This window comes from Diprion similis, chromosome 8 (genome assembly GCF_021155765.1).
Source record: "Diprion similis isolate iyDipSimi1 chromosome 8, iyDipSimi1.1, whole genome shotgun sequence".
NCBI lineage: Eukaryota > Metazoa > Arthropoda > Insecta > Hymenoptera > Diprionidae > Diprion > Diprion similis.
In genome coordinates this window covers 20,477,442-20,504,481 of record NC_060112.1, presented here as the reverse complement: position 1 = coordinate 20,504,481, position 27,040 = coordinate 20,477,442, and the positions used below count along the sequence as shown (strand labels likewise).

Genomic DNA, 27,040 nt, shown 5'->3' with positions numbered 1-27,040 from the left:
CAATCAATCCTATATGCAATCTACTTGCAATTAAATTGCGCTGTTTACCTAGTTGTGTACTTTAATCGATTTATTATGCATAAAGCATTCAGTAATATATATTAACTAGTCTTTCGTAATGCTCACATCTACAGCATCGGTAACATTTCTTGATACTGCGAAATAATTTCTCTCTTTCATTGCCTGTAACAATTGCAATATATTCACTCTTCATTTCTCGTTTAGTTATGCCCATGGTGACTATGACCTTTTTTGGAACTTTATTTCTATATTCAAAGCATTCCATTTTTTCGTTTTCTCATTTTTACAGAATGATCTAAATTTTATCAATACTATACCCGACAAAAGAAAGTTGTTTCAGATGGTCTACTTCTTAATTTGTATTTTATAACGATTGATAATTTATTATAATATAATTCTGCCTATGAAGTTAATACTATAATAGTAGAGCCGTAGCTACATTTTCGTAATTGTTGTTTAATAGATATATAACAGATGTAAAGCACATGATATAATGCTGTGGGTCACACTCATAGGAGTTATTTAGATTCCTAAGTATTTATACTATTTAAACGTTAAATTAAAGTAGCGGCAAAGTATAATTACACTATAAAATTTTATATTTGCTCAATTATACATGGTATTGCTTTCTCGTGTATTTATTGCACCCGATGCGATAAGGCATTGTAAAAAATGACTCATAAGTTATAACCAAAGTAACATTGATAACAATTCTCTTGCATGGAAGTATAACAGTTACATTCTTAATATTTCAAACAAACCTCAATCTGGTTAACTATAATCCAGACAATATCAAACAAATACTTCAGAATATTCTTATGAATAATGTTAGCCAGCAACGTAAAATTTGCACCCATTTGAAGGAAATGTTCAATCAGTCAAAAACGTTGAGGTCCCATAAGTCTGAAATCATTAGAATATTACCAACATAAATAAAAATACTTATTTCACAAAGAACAATTATTTTTATGAAATTTTTTATTTTCTTTCTGTTAAAGGGTCTCCCCAACTGACGATCGAAAAAAAGGGTTTCTTCAAGATTTTTTTTAATAATTTTTAATTGTAAATATTGATATAGGCTTTGTTAGGCTTAATAAATACACTCTCGAATTTCATATAAAAAATTTTTTTTTTTGATTTTGATCACTTTTTATACACGAAAATCGTGTTTTGATTCAGCATGTTAATGGCCTTGCAATGAATCATACGTTTTTTGAAATTTTGATTTTAGCTGTATTTAAAAAAAAAACGGCAAAAAAGCGGTATTTTTCAACTTTTTCCAAAAATGGTCGACATTTGGTTAAATTTTCGAATATCAGAAATTACACAATTTATTTCAAGGCCATTGAAATGCTGAATCTAAAATCGTTCGATTTTTTGGTTTCAGGTTAACAATCTCCGAGAAATCATCAACACCGCAGACCTACATTTTCTTTAGACTGATTTTCAACAACGATTTTCGTATATAAAAAGTGATTAAAGTCAATTAAAAAAATTTTCTTGATGTAATCCAAGAGTGTATTAAGCCTAACAAAGCTTATATCAATATTTACAGTTAAAACTTATTAAAAAAATTCCTGAAGAAACCCTTCTTTTTTGCTCGTCAGTTGGGTAGACCCCTTAAATTGGAAAAATCAGTTACTATTCTGTGTGGCGCACCCGAGTGATTCAATAATTAACAGTTGTTAAATTTTGCCGCTGCTTTATGTACGTTGTAACTCACATGGTGGAAACCTGAAATTAACAATTTTCTCTACAAGCTTACAGAAAAATATTTATTCTTCTGTTCGAATGACCCAAGTTGTAAAATAGCATATGAGATTACGATTCACAATTACTAAATGACTTAATTTCATGCAATGTTGTGTGTAAAACATGTGCTCATACTTTTCGCCATTAAATGTAAGAATATTCACTAATTATTACTACATGTATTTGTGTTGTACGTAACGCCCACGAGGTATGCTATATATAAAATTAGAAGATCCTAAACAGATATGTTTACAACCAAATATATTTAAGCCTTTCAGTTCATTGTGGTTTAAGAAAATTGTTTAGATATTCATCATTCCAACTATTATAAACTTTTTTCGAAGTCAACTTATTTTACAAAATTATTAGATACCTCTAACTTCACTTTGTGTCATTTGCTATTATTATTTTGAGTTCGTTGGAAATTTTGAATATTCACACAATTTGCGATAATTTTAAAATATCTGCAACACAAGTATTCTTTAATTGTACTGTATATAATAATAATCTGTATATATACATATTTTATCATGTTCAAGTAGAAATAATGTGTGGGAATTTAAAATCAGAGGCAGTTTCCAATGACTGGACCTTGTCATATCATGTGGTGCAAAAATTTTTGCTTTAATTGCAAGATGATTGAAATATTACGACTAACAATATGTACCCACATATTTAATTTCTGAAGTTGTGAAAATCAGAGACACGATATTTAATCAAGGATGCGTATCTCATTCCTATTCTTTTTCAAACAAAAAATCTACTGTTCTGTTTGATATGTTAGATGAGTAATGTTATAATCATTTTTATTAAATATTTCAAATGCAGTATCGATCACAAGTCTATTCATTTTCTTCTCCGGGAAGTACAATGCTTTGATTTATAAGATACCCCATTTGAAGGCCAAATATTTTTACAATAGTAAATGAGATTAAATATATAATATATTTATGCCATCTTTCGCTTATACAGCGAAAAGATATTATTACATAAGAAAGTTAATATTTCACTCTAAGCCTGACATAATTTATTGTAACAACCTTGAGACTGCAATAACACAGATGTAAATCAAGCAATACAATGTCTAAACTTCCTGATCAATTATTGAATTCAAAATTTTGCTGTATTCCACAGTATATCAGAATTACTTCCGATAATAACTTATTTGGTTGCGTATTGCAACTGTACCAATGGAATTGATTGATCCAATCTGCAATACAATTTAATGAAAGTTTGGAAAATTTCGCGAGTACAAATATAAATGGGTAAAAACTTCGTGTAGTTTTAGAATAATTGTAATATAAAAAAACTAAAATAACTGTCAGGTAATTGATTGAATTGCAACTTTTCTTTCACGCATAGACATCACCATCTTCATATCATTTGAAATATTTCATTTATGATTACTTGCAACTGGGGTACCGTAATATGCAAAATACATATCTTACAATTTATTTGATACATCGTAATACATACTACAGTATATAATCTGATGATAATTTAATACAAAGATGAGTAATTCAAAGATATGTGTTTGGAATTATTAGGGAAGATTAGTTTAAAAAAATTGAGATTCGACACAGACTTAAGGTCTGTAAAAATATTTACATGATTAAACGACTGTGATCCAAAATATTATATATATTCGTATGCGTGTGTATGTATGTACGTGTTGTCCTCAAATAACTATAAAAATTTTTAGCCTTTAATGATAACTTATTGTTGCAATGGGTCAATATGTACATAGAGTTCCATTTACATTTACTTAGTAATTCTCAATCACGTAGGTAATTGGAAGTTTAATTGTTAACAGTGCTAGATGCAAAAGAAAGTATTAATTAAATGTCAGTAATTTTTACTTCAAAATTGATAATGATCCGACAAACATATAAAAATGGAATGCATATTTATCAAACAGGTTGGTGCCAATATAATAACGAGGACGTTTGCAGGCCCATTCTAGACATTTAATATCCAGCATTATCAATTACCTATATGCTTCAATTATTGTTGAAATTATCCTACACAATGATTCGTGTGACAAGTATAACGTGTGAAGACGTGGGCGTTTCCATGGCAATACGTCAGTATACGATACAATAAATCTAGCTTTGAACGGTTTCCAAGGATTCAAAGCCAGGAATTTGACATATTATAGGTATGTATATGTATGTATATGTATGTATTAGGCAATTATCACACGATATAAAATAGTATTATATGTTGCAAATAGTACAAGTAACAATTAATTGATTTACAACTACTACTTTTCAACATATTACTTGATGATTATTTTATGTGAATTAATGACAAGTATGACTACAATATATTGTATACATATAATACTTCTATCTTCCAGATTTTGATTCAACAATTACATTATAACATATAGCATAGTGATGTGACGTATTGACATGAAAATAATATGAAATGAACAATATTTATGAACATGGGTATTTCAATATTATTAAGTAACATCGAATACAGGGTAGTCCAACTATCGTATGAGGACAAAAGTTGACGTTACTTCAATTTATGAACACACCTATAATATTTTGAACTGGATCCCAGATATCTTATTCGCTTTGGATACCCTGTCAAATAATATGTGCAATTTCTTTTTTGGAGCAAAACATATAACAGTTATTATCATAACTGGTGGCATATGATCCAACGTATGAATTATTAGAATGATAGCAAACGAATAATTTGTATAAAATAGAAATGAAAGTTCAACACACTCATAATCATTGTATAAATACTTCAATGCATTTTAAGACGTATAACAATTTTCTGATAATTGAAGCTCCTTCAGAACCAAATTGCAGTTACAATTGCAAACCATAGCTATAAATGAATTTCATTTGTACTTGTGCGAAATACAAACGAAATTGCTGTTTCTCATTTTTTCTTAATATTTGCCATGCATTATTATTGTTCGACAATCTTATCGCAGTCATTTCAATCAATCAAATAGCAATTTCGTAAAGTAAACGCTATTTGTATTTTTTAATTCACTAGTTTGATATTGTTAATACTTAATTCATATTTGATTATGTATAATGGTAAAAATAATTCGATAAATTGCGTTGCAAAAAATTACAGTCATTGTCAGCAACGCATTTAAACAAGTAGCTGATTCTGATTATAATTACTTGGTTCTGAGAGGAATTTCCTCACGTGGCTTTAGTAATTTTTGTTATTTTATTATAATTATTATTAATATTATTTTTTTTTTGGTAAACAGATACAATCCGGCGTTTCAGCGCGAGAATTAAAATGTAACGATTTAACGTGCAATAGGCAATAATCAACTAATATATGTACACGTGTAAAAGAGACTGAGATTCATTGTCAGTCATTACGTAACTGATCTGAATAAATGAAGAAAAAGAAAAATACTTTTAGAAACATTTTAGTATGATAAATATGGTCCATTGTGTTAAGTTAGTGCTAGATTAAATCGGAATACAAAGACGATGATGATCATTTCCTGCAGAAGTAAAGGTTCCCATTTTTTATACAATAAAATTTGGGCTCAGAAAAACCTGTATAAAGAAAATGTTTATTGAAAAAATAGAAAAAGATGTCGTAGCCGTGTCATTTGAATTACGAAGCACACATCAGCCTGCATGGAGGCTTTTTGATGTGATCCGAAAAAAACCTAAATGGAATGATCAACGAGAAGCTTTGATGACTATCACATCTCTCATCCCAACGCAAAGAATACTGGAGTTATACTTGGAAAACTTTTACTCCAGGTTATCTTGTACATGTTCTGATCCTTCAAATTCTAATATGTACTGTTGCAATTATCGTCTGTAAATGGCTGATATGCAATAAGAGTACATAAAAGATTAATGGTATGCAAGCTCTTATACCTCAAGTTTTCGTGTATAGAGGCTTAAGACCTCTGAAAGTTGAGAGATATTCTGTATACGTTGTTATTACTCCAAACAAATTTAAGTGTACTGAAACATGCTCTTTCGGCAGGCCAAGACACGGCATTAGATACGTTTATGGTTCATTATAATCGTCATATAATGTATCGACCTAGATTAAATATTTTTTTTCACAATACGTCTAACTGTGCGAAGTGTATTTTACAAATATTGGTATATTTGCAAAGCTATGTCTCACTTTGGTTATGCATTTGCCTATTTATTTTACTTAATAGTTTTTTTTTTTAGAATCTCTTACCCATCCATACATGTCTATATTCTCACTGGATGCAATGGGCAAAGAAACATATGATAATACTGGCTATTAATGGTTAAAAGTTAGTGTTTCGTAACTTGTAATTATTATCATTTGGTGAGTTCCATGGTTTCTATTGTCACATATACAATATTGTGAATTTATATTCGATATTATTATTTAATCATTATTCATTATTATTATTCATTATAAATAGTTGCGTATGTAGGTCTAGCTAACGCTATATGAATAATAGTCTTTATCAAAAGCACATGTATATCGTGATATTTCTATATATGTATAGTATATTGTATAAATCGACCTTTTCGTAACCAATATGTAAATAGTAGTGGATTTAATTACAAATGAACTTTTTTTAATGTCGCTTATTTAAATTTGTATTGATTGATAGTCTGTAAAGATGGAACGAAAAAAAAACCACGTTCACTATTGTTCTCATACGCAGTATTAGATTAGGAGGGTGAGTAATCAGAATAAAGTTTTGTAACAAAGGCGATTTGAAAATTATTTTCAAATTTGACCAAATGGTAACTCGGACTCATAACGAATAGTAATCCTATTCATAATATTTAAAAATTTATATAACAATGTATTCTTTGATAAAAGAACTGTTTCTTATAGCGTTTCATTGAAAGAATATCCATCTTGATACTCACTTAGCGCAGCTTCACAATTGACTTTCCATTTTGTACACGTTAGGAAGCAGCATCATTCAACGCATTTTTGATACATCGTCGTCACTCGCTTCCGCATCACCTTCTACACCACGCTCTCCTTCCTCTGGGTGTGCAGAATTTCCTTCCTGATCTGTATCCACACTACTAGTGGGCGTTATTTGTTCAGTCGTTTCACTACTAGCGAAGCCCAACCCACCAAGTCCTTTGTTAACTGGTTCCGGTGAAGCTGATTCTTCGCTGCTAGGCGAACCGGGGGATGAGACTATCACCTGCATAGGCACACACCACACCTCGTTTAAATATACATATACACATATATGTATGTGTGCGTATGTGTATATATATAACGCACTGCTCTCAAGCATTCAATAGCTTTTATCTTATGTTTAAACAGCATGTTATTGCGCATTCTCCATTATTCACTCGTGTTTAGTTTAAATAACTGTTCACCCTATGAATATTCGTATTGCATATATGTAGCAGAGAAGAGCTCTCATCCAATGTAATTTTCAAGTATTTTATCCGAATGCAATTACATAAGAAATTAATGAAATCAAATAAATCGTGCGATCGATGTTAATAACACAGCCATTATTTTATGGATGCAAAATGATTGAAAGTATGATTTGCAATGTGATCATGAAATAATACCCATGCCAAGAGTTAAGTATTTTCCGATATCGATGGACGATTATTGAATATGATATAGATACCTGCGTACTCTTCCAAACACATTTAATAATTAGACTAAGAATCATCTAATACACATATTGCGATAGATTATAGTGAAGTCAAGAATAAGATGGGAGAAAAAATAATAATACCTGTGCAAGAAGCGGCGTCTCTGTGCTGTCAGCGGTTTGGAATAGCCGGCAATTTGCGCTTGCTCTGAATACGTGCCCAACCAAAATAAAATATAAAACAAACATTACTATGTAGAATGATGTAAAGTATAAACTATCGATTGAAACCATATTTTATTATGATCGTAAGCAACAGTATAGCTTTCAACAAACAATTGATGATCAAATTATGTAAGTATAAGAGACAACATGCGTGAGGTGTTATAGTATATGTACAGTATAGCTGACCATAAGCTGCAAGTTTAAAATAACTGAAATAGCATTTGAAATTTTGAAGAAGCACATCTACAGTCTCATTTTGATTTTACTGCCAACAAGATCATCATTTCCAAACAACTCAATATATAATTATACTGGGTTCTTCTTGTAATCTCAGCGAATCTTTCCTCTCAGAGACTTTGATTTTACTAAGAACTTAACGTTATCAAGGAGAAAAAACAGCTCAGTTGACATCGAAAGCATCACTTTCAAATGATAGGTAGTACAATAGATTTCAACATGCATAATAATATCCTAGAACTGAAGCACCGTACATGGCCTGCCTTTTCTTTCTGTCCATTGATTCGTTTGAATTAGTATCCCTCAACAATACTACTATACGTTGTCTATTTGATAATGTAAGATAATCCTTCATTTGCATAGCAAGGTTTCACAAAAATATTACAGAGGTTACATTTTTCAATATCAACAACTGAAACAATATAAACTTAATCATCGGGCATAACTGACAGTACACAACAATAACAGTCTGAAAGTGTCTTAAGCTTAAGTTATTAGCGTAAACAATATGTCACAGCTTTTTATGCTATTACCAATACTCTACTTTCCAAATATTTTCACTTGCTATGAAAAAAATTAAATTTTCGAGACCTAGGCCCACTATTGAGATAAAGTATAACTACTTACCTAATAGCATCTTACAACACTCACTATTACAATATTTTTCAATATATGCATTTTATGTTTACAGATTTTTTAGCTAACCTGTCGCGGCTTGATTGGTGGTGGAGGTCGAGTGGAGGTTGAAAGCGTTACGGGTGTTGTACTGGGGGGCGGATGATGAAGTGAGGGTTGCTGCTGCCAGGGCAGCCCGGTGCGACCCAATGTGCCCTGTGCCGACTGACCCGATTGATTGCTGTGACCGACTTGCGGCATAGCTCGAGTTAGCGTTGAAGCGGCTGAAGAAATCTTCCGAACTGTCTGTGAAACGAGCTGCTGATTACTTGGCCCTTATGTATTATCCCATAATTTCAATTTCAAGATTAGGTCGTTGTCATCGATCAAATTTTCACGCGAAAGTATGAAGACTTGAATTTAGTAGTGGTACATTACGTGAAAGATTACAACAATATGACACGCCTTTCATCATTTCATATCAATGGTACAAATGATAACATTACCTGACTTCACAGGCCATATTTCAAGGAGATACTTAAGAACTGCAATTGGTTGTTGGAAGTCCAAGGGGGGTGTGTTATCTTCCGAATGAAGCATCAATACTGGACCGAAACAAACTGCCAAACTTGCTGGAGACATCTTGTTGCATTGCGATACAACCATTGCCAAGTGATCCAATAAATATATCAGTGTACACTGTGACATTAAAATATGATTAGAATAATTATGATAAATTTAAATCAGTATACTTTATTGTAATGTTATCTTTCTAATTTATCGTCTAGACCATGCAGAGATTTATTAATAATAGGTATATCATTTTACTGGACTGACATGAGGATCGAACTCACCCTATTGACTTTTGGTAAACAATCTAGTATGCTGAACATAAGTTTAGCATTGCCCTGTGGATCGTCGGGTAGGCAGACAGCGAGTGCATCAACCATCATTTGATAGAGGCACTTTGTAAACAATGGTTCTGGTAATTCCCTCAGATAGTCTTTCAAAACTCCTGCACAAAGAAAATGTGGATGACTTCTAGTAATCATATATTTCATTGCTACCTATTCCATTATCATGTGACCTTTCGTAGATTTATACCTGTTATAACATTGATGTCAGGGACATTATCTGGTGAAAGGTCAACGGATCTTGCATTGCGCTCAAATGCCTCACGCAGAATTCTTTTCTTTGTTGCCGATCCACACAACCGATATAGGCCTGGTTACATCCAAACATTACATTAGTGATAGAAAATCAAAAAGATATATCATTGCATCACATCAGAGATTAACTTTTAATTTTAATTTCGAATTGCAACTATTCAATTCCAAGTTTGGGAACAAAATAGGAAAAAAAAATTCAAATCCGTTAGTGTAACAATTTACCAATTATATCAAGTCCCCGCCTTTCGACTTCTTCAACACAGCGCCATACGATAATAGGAACATTCTGGGTACCTGACATTGCCAAAGCTGTTGAGACTCCACCCGGAACACCTCCGGTTTTGCTTTCCCGGCTCACCTGTGAAAAAACGTTTAATAAAATTAGTTTCTCTTCATGAAGAAAATTGTCAATGCATAATCTGTAAGACTATAGATAATATGATAAAATATGCTACTGATATTTACCACAGTATCTAAATCAACTCCGAACAGTGGGGCTACTCTTGTTGCAAGAGATAGGACTGGAAGTCCACGCCGTTTAAAAGTTTGGTGAGCATCAGTGTATCGAAGGCGTAAATAAAGAGTACCACGTGGCTCGACCTTCAGTGCCAATTGATGAAGTGGAGATTCTTTCAACAGAGTTGCTAAATGTACCGATCCCTTGTAACATAATTTGTGTCTATGCTGAGGATCCCACGAATACACCAGTAAGTCCAATTGGCGATTGCCAACTAAATCCAACTCGAATGTTTCATCCCAGTCAAACATCAGATCCCCCGTACGCACAACAGTGCGGGCTTTATGCACACGATCACACTCCAATACACAGTAAAGATCTCTCAAGCCACAACTACCTGTTGAGGAAACTTAAATATTAAATATGAGCCACAATAATAATCATAGTTTAAACTATAATTCTTCAAGTATATGCTTATGTGACATGTATGAAATCAGTTTCAATCGAACTTACCAAGGCTGGGTTGTCCAGATGGTGTTGATGGGGTAGTAGCGGCCGAGGATGAAGTGGTAGACCGAAGACCACGGCCTGCTAACAAGTGGACCCAGAGTAGACCACTGACACCACTTGCTAGATCCCCTCCAGCACTTCCCTCGCCAAGGGAACTCAATAAAGAGCTGGTGGAACTAGGGGTTCCTACTGTTGGTGGCTTTTCTATTTTATATTTGAGGAACTCTGTCCAAACCAGAAAAAAGAAACAGGATGAAATTTATAAGTAACACATACGCATGTGTCTATGATGTTATTTTGTCTACTTCCAAAAAATGGAATACGATGACCATAACTCACCTGCAGGGTTTATATCTAGCAGTCTTTGATCTTGAGTTCTAGTTGGAGTAGGATTTGGTATATTTCTCGTAGACTCTAGATCTAACAAATTCCTAATTCTCCTAACAGAACTGGCTCTTTGACTTGCTGAGTTAGTTAAAGCAGCCTTTGTATTAGACAAAGATGATCGAGTATTGGAAGCTACAGATGCTGGCCGTGGATTTGACGATGTTCGATGACAGGATGAACTGATAGCTGTCGAAGCTCGCAAATTCGCCAGATTTACTTGTTGAGCAGACGCAGACCTTGTAGATAACCGATCCAATGTGCTAGACATTGGCCGATAAGAGCCATAGCCACCATATTCAGCCTACATGTGACATATACAAAGAAATGATTACTATTGGAGATAAACATGTCCTTAATTAAAATTCAGTTAAGTGAAAATCAATTGAACTTGGCATTGCATCAAAATCAAATAAGTTTTAAGATGTGGAAAGGTAGAAGAACCTGATTAGCAGCAGCGTGGATATTTTCAGCACTGTAAGTGTAACGTGGAGGTCTATTGGTGGTAGCTCTGATCTGCTCATAAAGTGCACTAGTGCTTGGAGTACGGCTCAACCATGCTCTGTACTCATCTGACGTAAATACACTCGGCGATGATGGTATTCTGCCTGTAACGGATTGAGAGACTTTCGGTTAATTGAATTCCAAAATTATATTTTATTTTTACTAGTCCTTCAAGTACCTCGATCACGTTTAATAGAAGGCAATTCAGGAGCAGACAAAGCACCATCGCTATCTTCTTGATCTATGAGACCAGATGTTACAGTACTAAGTCCAGTTCGAACGCCTGGCTGTTGCGGTAATGTTCTGCCACTTCTTGGTAAAGAATTAGACCGTAGTCCTGACAATAATATGTTATACAAATTTCAGACTGCGAATATCGTAAAATTTTTTAAACATCAATATTGATTACAGCTGCAATCAACGTGATAGAAATAAGGCAAAAATTTGAAAACTAATATATGTATATACCTGAGGAACTTTGCCCGATCTGAGATCTGGAGAGTGTAGCTAAGTGAGAAACAGCACTGCTCTGTGAAGGGTTATTCAAATTGTGCCTGTAGTGATAATATGCCGACCTAGGAGAACTAGAGCACGTCGCTTCTGTATCAGAAGCATAATCCAGAGAAGGTCTATGTCTTCTGGTCAAGGTGCCGAATTGTCCCTGCCTTTGCGAAGAAGATCCAGTGTCATTCTGGGTACTGTAGCGTGAGTTGTAACGAAGTGTCGAAGATCCTGTTTAATTAGATTCAATAATTGTGATTGAGAATTTTTGTTTTAGAGGTGTTTAGGATGTATTATAGTCGAGTTTGCTACTTCCACTCTACTGTCTTAATAAAAATCACATAAGAATTTAAAAGCATATTAAGTTAATCTAGATATTTTACTTAATCTGTACACAAGTGTGTGTTTCATATTAATTCGCTTATTGTGATTTACCAGATTTCAAACTAGATCTCAGTAAGGTATGACGAGCAGGAGTTGTTATGCTTGTGTAATCAACACGAGGCAAATGTTGATCGGATCCGCTGCGAGGCATGATTCTGCCACTACTACTATGCTGTGTAAATCCGTAGTGACCAGTTTGATTTTGCCCTGACAACCTGCCGGCAACTGATTGCATTCCGCCACCCGTTGACATACGGCGTCCACTATTCGATGGCATCACAGGCCCAGTGTAGAATGAATGTACCTACCAACAGATTGTATTGTACATTTTCCACCATTCAAATCTGATGCTTTTGTAAGTAAGACTATAGATGTGTGAGAGTCATGACATTGTTTCAATGCTTAACATTCAACAAATACTAATTTCTTCAAGAAAGAAAATGTTTCTAACAAAAAACTGAATTCTGTTTGAATTATACTATATTAACATTAATAAGAAATACATATATTTTTTATGTTACAATATATTTTTATGTAAAAATTTTCTCTCACACTCTAATATATTGGTATACACTTTTACTCATATGCAATAAGTAAAATAACAAATTTAAATTAGATACGTGCAAATTCAATGAAAATTGGTTCACTAATCAACATAAAACACGGCATATAATTCTTTCATACCCTTATAATTGAATAACTGAACATTTTTCTACAAAAGTGTTAAACAATATACCTATATAATGATTGATAGTGAACATATACATTTAAATAATGCGTGATTTACTTCATTATTTGCAGAAAAGGAAGGGGAAGTAAAGTGATGTTATTTGTGAGGAAACAAAATAAAATAAAATAGTGAAGTTGAAGTGTAGTAATATAATGGCATTGTGTATATTTAGCTTATTCTGCAAGTACATAGAACGTAACTGCAATTATCATCTTTAAATAGCTTCGCCACTTTACATTGCCCAATGATTTTTGACAATCAAGTGCTAGTTATACATGAAGGGAATTAAATTAAAAGATATATATATATACATATATATGTTATAGGTATATATATATGTATGTAGAAAAAACAGCATTATGATTAGATAACGAAAGAATTAGTGTATGCCACAGCAATATATCAAATCTAGTTTATCAAGAAATGTTGTGTTGTCTTTACCTTTGTAAAATCCTGGTTAATTTCAATGTAGCATTCATTCAGAACCGATTAGTAAATGAATTTCGTGATTTGAGTCATACTGCAAACTGCCTTTTCTACGTCATTCAGATTTAGCAAAAATCAAAGATATGGTATATATTTGTAAAAACATTGTCACGTTGCAGTAAATAATTGTTTACATATTTTCTCCTTGCCTGTCACTCGTATTTTTTTTCGTTTTAGACAGAAAACCAAATTTATTTATTAAAGACGAATTTTCCAATTTTTGTGAAATAATTAGTTTAGTAGTTTAAATTGAGCCATTTACATTTTCCAAAGATATATAAACTTTCTATAATATGTCAACGATATATATATAACAACTCCAACATTACTAACAAACATTTTTGCAATCCCAACAATATTTATTGACTTCAACATTTTTAGAATTTCGATTGGTAAGGCATTTGTTCCATCAATCCGAGTGACGCAGATATCAACAATATGCAAGCTGACTATAGATAATGAATTGTTGTATACGTCAGGATATTTGTTGATGTTTTTAATCTGCGATATACACAATGTCACAGAATATAGGGCAAACAAGTGTTGAATAGTGCAGACAGGTATAAAAGGGTGCTGATCTGAGATTATCTATAACATCTAAAGATTTTGAATTCACAGGTTAAAGCAGATAACATTTATGATATCAACGAAGTGTTTTCATCATGTTTCGCATGATGGGCCTAATGAATATGAGGTGAATAATATTAATAATTCAAATGCAAACAAAAAGACAAAAAATGCATTAATATATCAATAGTATCTGTTGATATCAAAGTGTTTTCTGGTTCACTCTGGGGGTGCCTCGACAAATTGTTATGATATTAAGAGTAGACTGAAACTTACTTTTTCTGCGAGACTTTCCAGAGTTTTTGGATAACCACGTTCGTACGGTTGAAAGTGCTGCGTAGTTGATGGCTTTGGTTGATGTGTGATAACGGGTGGCGGAGGAGGTTGATATGACCAATGATTCTCAGGCCTAGAGTTATAGTAGAGATCACCGTTACTAGATCCCAAATCCTGACTGGAACCAAGACCTGTTAGGCCTAGCCTGGATCGAGATGGCAACATTTCTCTTCCATCACCTCTTCGGCGACTGCTATCCCTGCAAAAGTCGACAATGAACTATAAGAATTTAGGTAATCATGAAGAAGAGCCTAGCCGGAATCTTTCTTTCATTTAAACAAGCACGTGTTACAGTGAAGGAATAGTGATTTTACCTAATATGATTGCTCGTGGTATGATCACTCTCATCTTCATTGAGCTCTCGTTTTATGACAACAACAGGAGGCGCTTTGTGCTCATTTTGACGACTGTGTGACACTGGTTGATGAGGTCCGTGCCTCGTCGCTAAGATTAATCTCCGAGGTATTGACATTATAATTACTACATCATCGATACCCATGTGTGAAACACTGACCAAGTTAACTGCCAAAATTTCATCACCTACCTGAAAAAATTAGCTGCAGTGTTAATAAATTGATCATAAATCTTACTACAGTTATTCTATCTTGTAAATAAATTGCAATAACAATACGTGCATGAAGTGTAGTTATATTTACTAAATAGTATATCCAGAAAGGCTGCACTAATTGCCTGCTGCACCAAAATTTTCAACTCACTTTTAAACATCCACTGTTGTAAACAGCAGACTCCAGAGCAATTCTTGATATGAAAACACCATCGTTTCTGTCTATCCCATTGCCTTCCCGTATATAAAGACCCAAAGTTTGTCCCGGCCTTTTAATAATTTCTACTAAATGTACCGGATGTTTTGAATCCTAGGTATCGAATAAAAGATCGTGAGGAACAGAGGTAATAAATATAAAGTGTAAAATGAGATCAATAGGTACAATAACACTGACACTAGGAGATGATAGGATATTCATTCGTATATACTACAATAATGGTTAATAATTTCGTTGAATTAATAGTCTGGGTGTTGTTTGCTATAACAAATACCTCCAAGTATCGAAGTCATATGATAACAACAAAACTAATTCTTTTCACGATTACAGATAGCTGAATATTCTCTCGGACGGACCTGCATCCCCATAAACTTTTTGGCAGCCTCCGAAGCCTGCCTACCCAATTGGCGTGGCTCTATAACACGAACGACCATTTCTCCACGCCGATCTACAGCCTCTAGTGCAGCTGCAGTTGATGCATCGAGATCGTTCTCCACAGTTTCGATTTGCTTGAATATCTCCGTACTTATTCCACTGACCTGCAATGGAAACTCTTTCTATGTCAGGGAGTAAAATGCTATTCATTTGCAATTGGCAAAATTCGCAAACTACTATGTTTGCAAATTTTTACTATAAATTTTCCCATTCCTTGCAGAGACTTGAAAATTTTGTTTAAACTTATTATTAGAATAATTTTTTGAAAAGTTGCACTATACAGGTTTGAGAAACATGTCATGTAATAAAAATGTTTATTCTTGTACCTTTCTGAAATCTCCTTGAATCACCATAGGTGGTGGTTCCTTTGGACGCAATTGGTTGACGGGGACCTGCCGCCCAGGACTTGCACTTATATCTGTTACCTCCCCCCGCCCCTCCTGAAAACAGTTATCATTTTATATTATTTATACTGACCACAATGGTAGTGCTTTGTGCTCTTATATACACATAATGCTGCAGGTGATAGATTCATCAGCAGGTAGCTCAACATTATCAATTATTATTATACGTTTGGCAATGGTCGTTTGCAGATCAGGTTGATTTCTCAAGTTTCAAGTAAATCGAAACTGATATTCATATAATTGTTTCATCACGATGTGGCAATCTATGTGGATTGCAATTTGGTCCAGGAGTATTCCGATAGAATATATTACCCCAATTGAACTGATTCATTCGATAATTTATTGATGTCTGTAGCAGTCAAAACGCATGGTAAAAATATTTCGGATTAATTAATGAAGTTCATAAAAATTTATCCTGCGAAAAAATACATTTGTCACAACAAGAAATAAAGTTGTACATAATTCAATGTTCAATTTTTATATTGAATTTGCAATTCTCCAAAGAAATTCTTGAAAAATTATAGATTTTTCTAATACAATGAAATTATTCGAACGGTATATTGAACGTGATTCAAAATTGTGTTTGTCATGATTTTTCAAAGAACCGTATACTTCGATGAACGACGAGAACGAGAATATACGCATTTCTCGCAAGGCATTTAGGCATATAATATGTAAGATACTTCTTGGCGAAATGCGCAACAGGATATAACAGAATAGTCAATTAACGTACGCGTTGAATGCACGAATCAGCGATAATCATACAGGATACTCTCTCTGCACGAATGAATGAACCCATCATAGTTTGGCGAATAATCTTGAAACACGCCATAACGCTGACATGATGGATGGTCCATGCGCTTGAGCATCGCCATTTATCCTACGTTCCGTAATATTGCATATACGTATACATCTATGTGAATTGGTAGTGCTCATGGCTTAGCTGCTGCAATTCAGTCGGGAAACCTCAAGTCGGCGATTCATGGATTCGCGCTGTGGAGGACATGGCAGCACAGCACGGGGGTGTGTAACACACAATCGAACCCTTACATCAGGATATACCAAAGGAGTCGTAAATGGCAGTTGGTTATACCATACCTATGTACCCATACAGACATATACCTATGTTTTTCCTCAGTAGTGAAATTACCTGACGGGAAAAGAAGCAGTACCCCCAACCGGCCTTATCGCACATCGCGCTACCCCATTGCAAATAATATGGCGGGAAGCCGCGTCTACGCTCTCGATGTAGTACATACCTATACCTATATATATACTTATGTATGATTATAGGTATATACTATAGGTATGGGTATATGGTACCGCCTACGCGTGCGCCTCTTTTTACGGAGGATAGGATATCGACCGTTGACGTTACCTCACACCCTCTTTCAGCGCCGCTGCACACTCTACGTCGTTCTACAACTCTTGTCGGCGGGCTGCGACGGGGTAGAGCAAGGCGTCAGAGGGGAAGGGACGAAGTGAAAAACCGGGGGATGGTAGATGACGCTGCCCAGTGGGTGCGGCGAGGCAGGAGGAAGCTGAGGGGGTTTGCGAAGCGGGAGAGGAGGACGTCGAGGGCGCGGACGAACTTGTAGTACAGACGTCGCACGCAAGCGAAGAGGAGAGAGGAGAGAGAGAGGGATGAAAGGGGGGCATGGGCATGGGCAATCCTGCAATACGATACTGTCCGAATGCGCCTGCGTTTCAACGCGACCGCGAGAATTCCGAGAGTAGGTAAGGCTCGCGGAGGAAAGTGGCCGTGTAAATTTCTCTCCGTAGCCTGCGCGTACAATACGCACGGTGCCTCACGACCCCCAACCTCAGGGTGCAACCACGCGTGCTCCCCGCGCCCTAAAGCGTAACCCACTTGAACTGCAGTTGATGCCGCCGGTTTAAATTTCAAGCCCTGCATAAAATGGCAAATTCACTATTTAACGGCGTTGAGACACGTGCTACTTACCAGCCTGCGACATTTTTTCACTCTTTCCGATTCGCCTAGACCGTATACACTTGTACATAATTATTGTCACGCATGGGTAAATTATTGCAGACTTGCTTTTCTGCTGAAAGGTTTTATATTTAGGTAACAATCGATGGCGGCAGGGGGCGGAGAGGTAATTAAATATACTATTAGGAATGGCGTATGTGGGAATGTTCAGTCAGTAGTTAGGGATAATAACCAAATCGATGAATATGAACAGGTAGCGTGCTTCAAAGTTGAATAGGGATGATTATTTCATAGGTTTACGCTTCGTTATCAAAGCCAGGTTCTTTTGTCAGTTGAACGACCGAAATTAGCCCTTCACACTTCAATGGTTCTAGATCCCTCTTTTCCTTCGGAGGTACACCGATGAGCCAATTCATATGGCCTGAGAGAAAATAACCCACCTCTTTGCCCTATTTTTGAGATGTAGGCCATTCGAGAGGATGATTTCCCGGCCGGCAGAACGAATCAAAGGCTCTGCGGTGAACAAGTCACATGTCACATGCTATATTGAGCCAGCTGTTCCATTTTGTTAGTTCCATCCCTTTTCCCAATTTTCGTACTTTTATCTTGTAGATTTCCATGGCTTTTTCACTCTTAGAAAACGGTGAGCCGAGCCCGATATAATATTACATACCGTGGTTTCTCGGTATGCAGAACGGTCCATGCGCCTGAGGCGCTGAGGTAGGCAACCGTAGTTACTGTTCGTCAAACCTGAACATGCGTGTCTTACAATTAGTACGTCAGGCGCACGGACCGTTCCGCATATCGCAAAACTCACAGTATATCACTTACAATTAGCTCATAATCAACCACACCTTTCGAGCTAGTATTATAGTACGAATTACTGTACAAATATATCGTCAGTTTATTACACAGTCGCATTGCATGCTTCTTCCGTAACGATGAGTGCGTATGTATGACGTCGCCTGTACATTTCATCGAAGGTATACTCGTAGTTAGGTATACCTATACCCAGGCGATAGAAAATGGGAATGGGAATTGCAGAACAAAGCCAACAAGGAGCTGAGAGCGTTATAGGAGGGTACGTGAAAGATAATTAGATATCGATTTCGAATTAGAAGAGGCGAGATGGGCTATACCTATCAACGATAACATTATACCATTTACGAGTAAATCAAAATTGAGGCCGCCTATGCAGATAATACGAAGTTTTGGCGCTACTTTTTCTAATTCTAAGCATTTCCTCTCTATTCCTGTAAATGCTTCACGTTACCACACGGAGCTCGAGCTGCGCCCGTAACAAAATCAAAATGCAAGTTCAAATGTTAATTCAATATTTAGTAGTTTCCATAAACGTAGGGATTGCGTGAGTTTCTATCTTAGTTTCCATTGCTTTCTGGAAGTAGTTTACGTCCTTTCCGTGAACACCCGCATGTATGTCCGTGTTTATGGGTAGACCTATACTCGAGTCAAGATTATAGGTACCTATGGTGCGCGTTATACGACGAAGCTCGGCTCTTGCGCGTAACTTTATTTTTACCTGGCACAAGCCTGCAAGTATATATATATATATCATAATGTCAAGTGTGATAAAACTCGCAAAAAAAAAAAAAAGTAACGGCCCTGATTGCTCGACGGAGATGGTTGCAGACGCCAAGGGTGCAGAGAATGAGAAAAGCCGTGAAAGGACCCCAGAGTACGAAAGACGGCTGCAGGAAAGTCTGAGACTAGTCTTGAGCGAAGTATTTTAGGTACATACCTATATAAATACAACTAGTACGCGAGTAAAGTAGTACAAAATATGTATGTAAGTAGATATACGAGTTGATACGTCAGCGTTGAAAGTTACATTTTCTGCCCAAGCGACATCGTTTATTACTTTAACGAGATCGTTAGTAGAATTTAAATAAACTTTTTCCCTCGGCATGTTTCCTCCTAGCCCCGTCCTACTCCATTCCTCGTTTCAGCCCTTCCAAAATCCGTCACTTCACATCTCACTTTTCGTTCACCCCGTGCTGCATGTTATATTTTCAAACCGTTTCTCACTTTTAACTACGCAAAACATAATATGATACTATACTCGTAACGTGATGGAATTTCTTAATTCTTAACCGAAAGTAACGTCTGGGTCCGACAATTATCAACGATTATTCTTACGGCAAATTGATACTGTTAAAACAGTTTAAATCGGAGATGACGTACTAACGAGCCCCCACGCACAGGCAACTGCGTGTACAGCCAAGCGAACCCGTGGGTAGCACAGTAGGCGTAACTAATTGCAAGCAAACCACTTAGTTGACCCGAGTCTACACGCAAAATCCAACGAGTGGTGTATTCTGAAACGGATTTCACTGTTCTATCAAGGAACATTTAATGTATAGATAGTCTTCAGTGTTTGAGCGGATGAAAAATGCCGGGGAAAGGAACGAGCGATGATTTATTTACGAATGTAGTCTTTGCAATCTTTTTTTTTTTAATTCTTATTCTTTGCGATGTGTAAGAAGTGCCAAAATTGGGCGGAAAAGGCGAACGAACCTTTCTGCGGCCACAGCACAGCATGGCTGCAGCGCTGCAGCTGCGCTGAGCTTCCGGCGGTTGACAAGGCTGATGAAAGACGTAGTTGAATCCCCGTCCTCCTTCCCGCTGCAGCTGGACCACACGCACCTGTCGCTGCTCTTGCTGCCCTTGCTGTCCTTGACCAACCGGACCACCGACACCAACTCGACCACCGTACTTGATTCGTACGTATTTTCGCCACTGCATGAGTTCGGTGCTTCATGCCCTCTGCCTGTAAGGGTGACAAAGACGTAAATATGAGGAAAATTATCACGAGCGAGTGCAGTCAAAATTTCAATTACAATCTGAAACTAATATTCAAGCCGAATTAGAAATGGGAACGCAATCCCAAGTTCGAACCATGACCTCTGACTGATTTGTGTATATATGTATACCTCTAATATCAGTTAGATTCAATCGGGTCGGAATTCTCTCAGGAATGTCTTGTATTATAGGTACGTGGGTATAACGTGCACTTTTGGGAGTCAGGTGTTAGTAGAAAGTTTCATAATGTGAAGTGGAGTTCTTGGCTTGGGGTAGTTGGAGATATAACCTACTGTTACTTAAACGATTCTCTCTGTGTATAGCCGGGCTCTCTCTATATCTCTTGCACACATCAGGACTCGAGACTTCATTCATTGAACCGTCTTTTTGCAACTTCTCTTATCGCGAGAAATAAAAAGAGAGCTAACCGTATAGCGTGTCAAAGCTCAACGAACCAGTGGTTCGTTTCGCTAAAAGGGGTCATAACGAAAAACGAGCAAAAGTGAAAAATGTATTTTTGGCTCTCATTTTCAATTAAATTGCAGTGGATTGATGCTCAAATTATAATAAGAGAACCCCCACGCGGGAAAGCGGTACAAAGAGATAAACAGGCAAAGACACAACATTAATTTCGAGACCCTCGCTTAACTAACGAGACATGCTTAAGTCGCACTTAAGAGAGCGTCTCGACGATTGAATTCAAGAACAGAGTGCGAGATACGCGTTTAACAAAATTATCACGCGCTCGGTTTTACGAGGGTGGATTTATATAAAAGTATATACACATATGAGGAGATGTTCCGGGTCAAGATGGCGGGCTTACGGGCCTTGGTATTTTGAGGTAAACGAATTACGGGTCAAGGTCGCACCTCTGTACCTTAACATCAGTTAGTCCATCCACCTCTCTCGACTAAACTCTCATTGATTCTTAATTAGCTTTCGCGAGTGCTCTCAGTTTAGAGACTGGGCTACGGTATGGCCTATAAATAGACCGACAACGGGTAACGAGCCCTCATTTATTACGTACAACGTTGGTAGCTGTATAAGATCCGCCTACCACTCGGTAATAAACCGTAAATAAACTGATTCAATTCGTTGGAACAAAAACAGTTATACATTTCTTCTCATATAAAAAAATTGTTTCAACGATGTGAATAATTGAAAGTTATAACGAAAAAACTTGATAATTTTACGTCGAGTAAAGCATGATCGATGAAAGAATTCATCCTGGAACTTCGCAGCAAATGTTTTCGGATAACTATATATGATCCGTCATCCCTGAAAGTCTATTGAGTGTACGAATACTGCCTGACTTGGCAATTTCTTAGGTCAGGCCTAGTCTCAATATTGAGCAAAGAATTTTGAACTCCAGACCGATATTACACGCATTTGATACTATTTCAATATTCGCGCGGGTCTCGACCGACGTGCAGCCTGCAGCGTGTGATATTCAATATCGAAGTTTTACTCGGGCTGCAGTCTATAACATGACAGATGAGATGCCCCGCGGGACTGCACGTGACTCGGGAGGCACTCGAGTTCTTATATCTTCATTACACCGACACATATATCATATTTATATAGATAATATACCCTGGGGTATATGTATATGACTCTACGTCGAGGAGAGCTCACAATCAGTCTGGATTCATTCTACACCACTGTTGCCCGCAATAGAGAATCTCAAAGATGGATGAATATCTTTCAGCATAACTTTTACCAAAGAAGGTTCAAGCAGGAAACACATTTTGCGAAACCCAAAAAATCGTTTATCGAAATTCGAGAAAATCTAGTTCTATTATACTTTTTACTGAAATACTCGTGATAATATAGCGTTTTGTTTAGTGCGAAGTGGTTTATATGCAGCTACAACCCTAATGTGGAAGTTTAATCTTCGATTCAAATGAAGACCACATTTCGAAAAATCCGGCCGGAGTACAGCGTCTGATACGTAGAAAAGTGCAGGTTGAACATTCGATAAATGAGAAATTCTTATTCTTGCAAAAGGATAAATTTGAAATCAAACGAAGGGCTTATTCAAAAACTTAAGGACTGAAATAGTCCTGAAGGAAAAGAAGCATTCAATTCAGACATGAAGTTTTTGGGGTGGTTATATCAATCTGGGACCTCGTTAAAAATTCGTTTCTAAGGTTTTTCTACTGTAAATCAACAATTGGCGAAAAATTTCTTTGGTCAACAATGAGTAATTCGTAAGGCACTCGACGATATAAAAGGTGAACGAATTAGTATGAAAAAATGCGCAAAGAACGAGGGTTTTTTAAATATTGACTGTAGGAAACTCCACATACTCGTTACACTCTCACCTCGGCTCTAATGATTGAGTTTATCATGCACATGTTACACACACACCTCATCACTCATTCATGCCCACGTGTACCCATATACGTGGCAGCGAAAACCGGGGCATGCGGTCAACCTGCATACAGTGGAGTAAATCACGATCGTGTCAGACTTTTGCCGTATAAGTTGAGCGAGATACGAATAATCTGAGGCATTCGGTGAATTTTCAGATAATTCAAGGCAAGTCTAAGAATAAGATTATCTTCCGGGCGTTTGAGGAGAAATAAGGTCAGTTACGCAGTTTTCGCATGCGAAATCCGTTATCCGTTAAAAGGTTTTCTGAAAGATGAGAGTTGCAGGATTACGATCTGCTCTAAATCAATACTCTCGCGAAAACAATTTCTGCAACACGATTAGTTTCTCTGCAAACAATTGTGATAAAAGGACAGTCGGCGTGGCCTTGAAAAAATTTTTGCAGAAAAATCAATACCGCGGCTTATCAAATACAACGGTTCAAGTTTTACAGTGTGCGGTTTTCTCCATTGAGTGATTGATCACTTTGCCCCAGCACCCGAATATTGTTCATACGTATACCCACCCATACGTATACGTGTACCATTGCCTGCCCGCCTGTTATACAGGTATGACATCGCTAATTCCGCATATACGCCCATCGAATAACAAAGTGGGAACTGGTACAGATGGTACCCTGAACACGTTTACACGTGAATGTAGAGGGTGTCGCGAACAACATGGAACGAATTACCAAATCCGAAAAAACGCTGGGGGGATTCGACCCTATAAGTTTCGTCAATTGAAAGAATCAATTGTCAAAAACGTTCATCAATCACATCTCAAAATAATATCCACATTTTTTGCGATTCATTTATATGAATATATGTATACTATACATATGCACACTTGTAAAGTAGGGAATGGATTGATTTATGGTTTACAGATTAGGACAATTTTCTTGACATATTTTTCTTCTCCGTTCTGTATCCATACCTTCTAAAGATCATCCGTAGTGCCTTGAAGGGCAGACAGATCCGTGGTAAGCCAGCGTGGTGATCTCTTGCTCATCCTGTGATGCACGTATTCGTTTCTTCGCCACAGCCGATGGTATAAGCCTCTGTAGAATTGAACCAGAGAGGAGATTTATTCCAAATACGTATAAGTATGTGACTCGGTTTTATATTTATTATTCTTTATTCATAAATAGGTATATATCTGTATATACAGATTTGTATATTTATGGCAGGTGGAGGAGTGTTAATGGATTTGTAAAGACTTCTTCTCTTTCGTGTAATAATAATAATAACAACGACAACAACAATAATAATAATAATGACAATACCGTAGCTACTTTTACTCGTCGTTGAAATTTATAGATAAGAAGATGGAATATTAATCATACAACAAAAGTAGATGGACCGGTTGATTACATAAAGAATTAAGGTAACGTGAGAGATAATTAATACTGCCTTTCAGCTTGTTCAGATCTCGGGCTAGATTATAATTGTTTTGATTTATATCGCATGGCGAAATAAGGGTGGCAATTAAGGCACAACTTCGCGCAAGAACGAATGAGGCGAATGATTTCGAACGGATAACGGGAATAACGCTGTAATATGATATGATATTGCTACGGAAACTCCAGTGATCGATAAAATACACGTTATGGGCGGTTGGTGTGGAGCTGGTGAACCCGTCCTACGACATTTCAAATCGAGCAATTTCGAGGCGGTTGTACTAATCCACAAACGAGAAGACCCGAAGGAATGTAATCCCGCTGAACACGCAGCGCCGTAATAATCTGCACGTATCGCGTACAGTCGGTAGAATTTGTCTACACAGATTCGGACACGTTTCGTCGCTGGTGAAAGATAATTTCAGTTGGTAAGATTAAGAGGAAAACAAGGATGGAAGATAAAGAAGGAAGAAGAAAAAAAACGGGAGCACCGAGAAAAGTGCAAAAAAAAAAAAAAAATCAAAAAACCAAATAAATAAATAAAAAAATACATGAGCGAAGGCTGAAAAAACATAAAACACACACGCACACACAGAAAAACGCAGGGGAAAAAGTGAGAAACCATCGAAACGTACCCCTAGAACCAGCACTCCGCGGGCCTTTGAACATCAAAATCAATACACCCCCTCGGTGAAAATCTAGCACAATAAACGGCACAATCACAATTCATCTAAACGCAATATAACTCTTGTTGCGAAGGATAAACTTAATCAAGTTTTCAATAAATACGTTCGGTCACGTCAATCGATTCAGGGTAAAAGAATCCGGCGTAATAATATCCCGCTGCATTGCTCAACCCTCGGAACTCCCGGCGGACATGTTGCCCGACGACACGGCGCATGGTCGCTGATGATCGGGGTAGACGACGAGGGCGACGGGGACGACGTCGGCGGGGCGTAGCGGGGATAACCGAGAACCACTCGAAACCACCCCCTGAGCTAGGCGGGCCTACCCGGCCCAGCCCGTCCCGTGGTATCCAGAGATGCCACAAGGCACCCGAGGAGGTCTAGGCGAAGGGGAACGCGTCGGAACCGTCGGAACGGCCGGAAGGCTGCAGCCTTCGAATATTTGCACGGCGATGCTAAGATTCCATGCCCCGATTCCGCGCGATGATTGATCATGCTTTCACCCGGCTGCGGCCGGCTCTAATGTTCCAGGGAATTAATTGAGACACGATTGCAACGGAAACGATCCCGAGCTAATTACGTGTTTTCCCTAAATTCGACGTATAACAAGGGCTCAATCCCAACTATTCTTAAAGAGAGAAAATCAATACGCTCGTTAATTGCATGATATCGTATACTGATCACGTTACATATAACAAAACACATCCTGGACATTCATGAGTATAAATACAGCCGATTCAAGTTTACATTATTATACATGGTATATTATCCTACGTATATGCATCATCTTGCTTCCGGTCGTAGAAACTAGATAGTTTGTGAAATATCGATGCAGGAGCATCATTGATTGATAATAGTAAAAATTGATCGCCGCGGTGGGACGGGAAATTTATCCTCGAATTTATCCGACCCCTGGATTACTGGGAGCAAAGAAATAAATTAGATATATCTCTGATACGTGCAAACGTATATGTATATATATAACTACATGTTATATATATACACATATGTATATATAGATGGCACATAAGGCACTGTTCTATATAATACACATATATCGACGTGTCGTTCGTTTTGGCAATAACGTCGTAAATCAATACCGATTGCCGCTTATAAATATTGAGAGATGGCCGTAAATTAGACACGGATTTTTTGTATCGAACAAATGACGGTCGATATTTGTTTTATTGTACATACTTACTACCCTTGTTATATCTACCTATACATACAGACGAAAGAACTTCGTCTGGCTTACGATAATCGGTTATTGTAATTTTACTCGTATTTCTATTTATTTGTTTATTTTTTCACGCGTAGATGATCGTACGTCGTTAAGCTGATAGATTATATAGATTTTATATAATATATGATGCGCCAATTGTGTGTCGCTGTGGACGAGGAGGGTGTGGGTGCACCCGAAGGGCGCTCTTTAATCCCGGCATTACTTGATACGTGATTGGGTGGGATTTGAATGAATGTCCTCGCGCATTCACAGCTTTTTTCAGCCCCTACCTACCGACTGGGGCTACCTGTCTACTACACCGCCCCCGACTACCACGTACACGCATTAAATAGTAGTAAGCTACCCCGCGTCGCTGCACTTCTGTACACCGGCGTAGTACTACTGAGTACTACGGAATACTACGGTGCAATTAGGTGGCGTTCACAACTGCCTAGCTCAATAACGGACCTCCGACGTCAATTCGGATCAATGAATGCGAGCTGCTATTGACGTAT

The 27,040-nt window shown here is 36.9% G+C and overlaps 1 protein-coding gene across 6 annotated transcripts; it reads right to left on the bottom strand.

Moving 5' to 3' along the window:
• Nucleotides 1-4,705: 4,705 nt before the first annotated feature.
• LOC124408972 (rho GTPase-activating protein 100F) lies at nt 4,706-25,710 on the bottom strand. Of its 6 annotated transcripts, none has more exons than XM_046886331.1 (23): nt 25,253-25,710; nt 24,155-24,278; nt 20,561-20,813; nt 15,997-16,110; nt 15,592-15,774; nt 15,170-15,328; nt 14,768-14,997; nt 14,394-14,652; nt 13,506-13,517; nt 12,386-12,638; nt 11,918-12,181; nt 11,628-11,786; nt 11,390-11,553; nt 10,901-11,249; nt 10,565-10,786; nt 10,060-10,448; nt 9,817-9,952; nt 9,530-9,649; nt 9,280-9,440; nt 8,932-9,124; nt 8,516-8,731; nt 7,493-7,556; nt 6,810-6,937 (listed from the first exon to the last, which is right to left on the bottom strand). In XM_046886331.1, the coding sequence occupies exons 3-23, from the start codon at nt 20,786-20,788 to the stop codon at nt 6,934-6,936; spliced, it is 3,879 nt and encodes a 1,292-aa protein (XP_046742287.1). In that variant the 5' UTR covers nt 20,789-20,813; nt 24,155-24,278; nt 25,253-25,710; the 3' UTR covers nt 6,810-6,933. The 6 variants fall into 6 exon arrangements, with proteins under 6 accessions (XP_046742285.1, XP_046742286.1, XP_046742291.1 ...); XM_046886332.1 differs by having other exon boundaries at nt 8,516-8,727; nt 25,253-25,709; XM_046886329.1 differs by lacking the exon at nt 7,493-7,556 and having other exon boundaries at nt 4,706-6,937; nt 8,516-8,727; nt 25,253-25,705.
• Nucleotides 25,711-27,040: the final 1,330 nt, after the last annotated feature.

Coding starts and splice junctions, on each gene's coding strand:
- LOC124408972 (XM_046886329.1), bottom strand. CDS start 20,788: ATGCAGTGGCGAAAATACGTACGAATCAAGTACGGTGGTCGAGTTGGT. Junction 15,775..15,996: donor TTCAAGGAGATTTCAGAAAG/GTACAAGAATAA, acceptor TTTCCATTGCAG/GTCAGTGGAATAAGTACGGA. Junction 9,125..9,279: donor GTTTACCAAAAGTCAATAGG/GTGAGTTCGATC, acceptor TTAATGTCACAG/TGTACACTGATATATTTATT.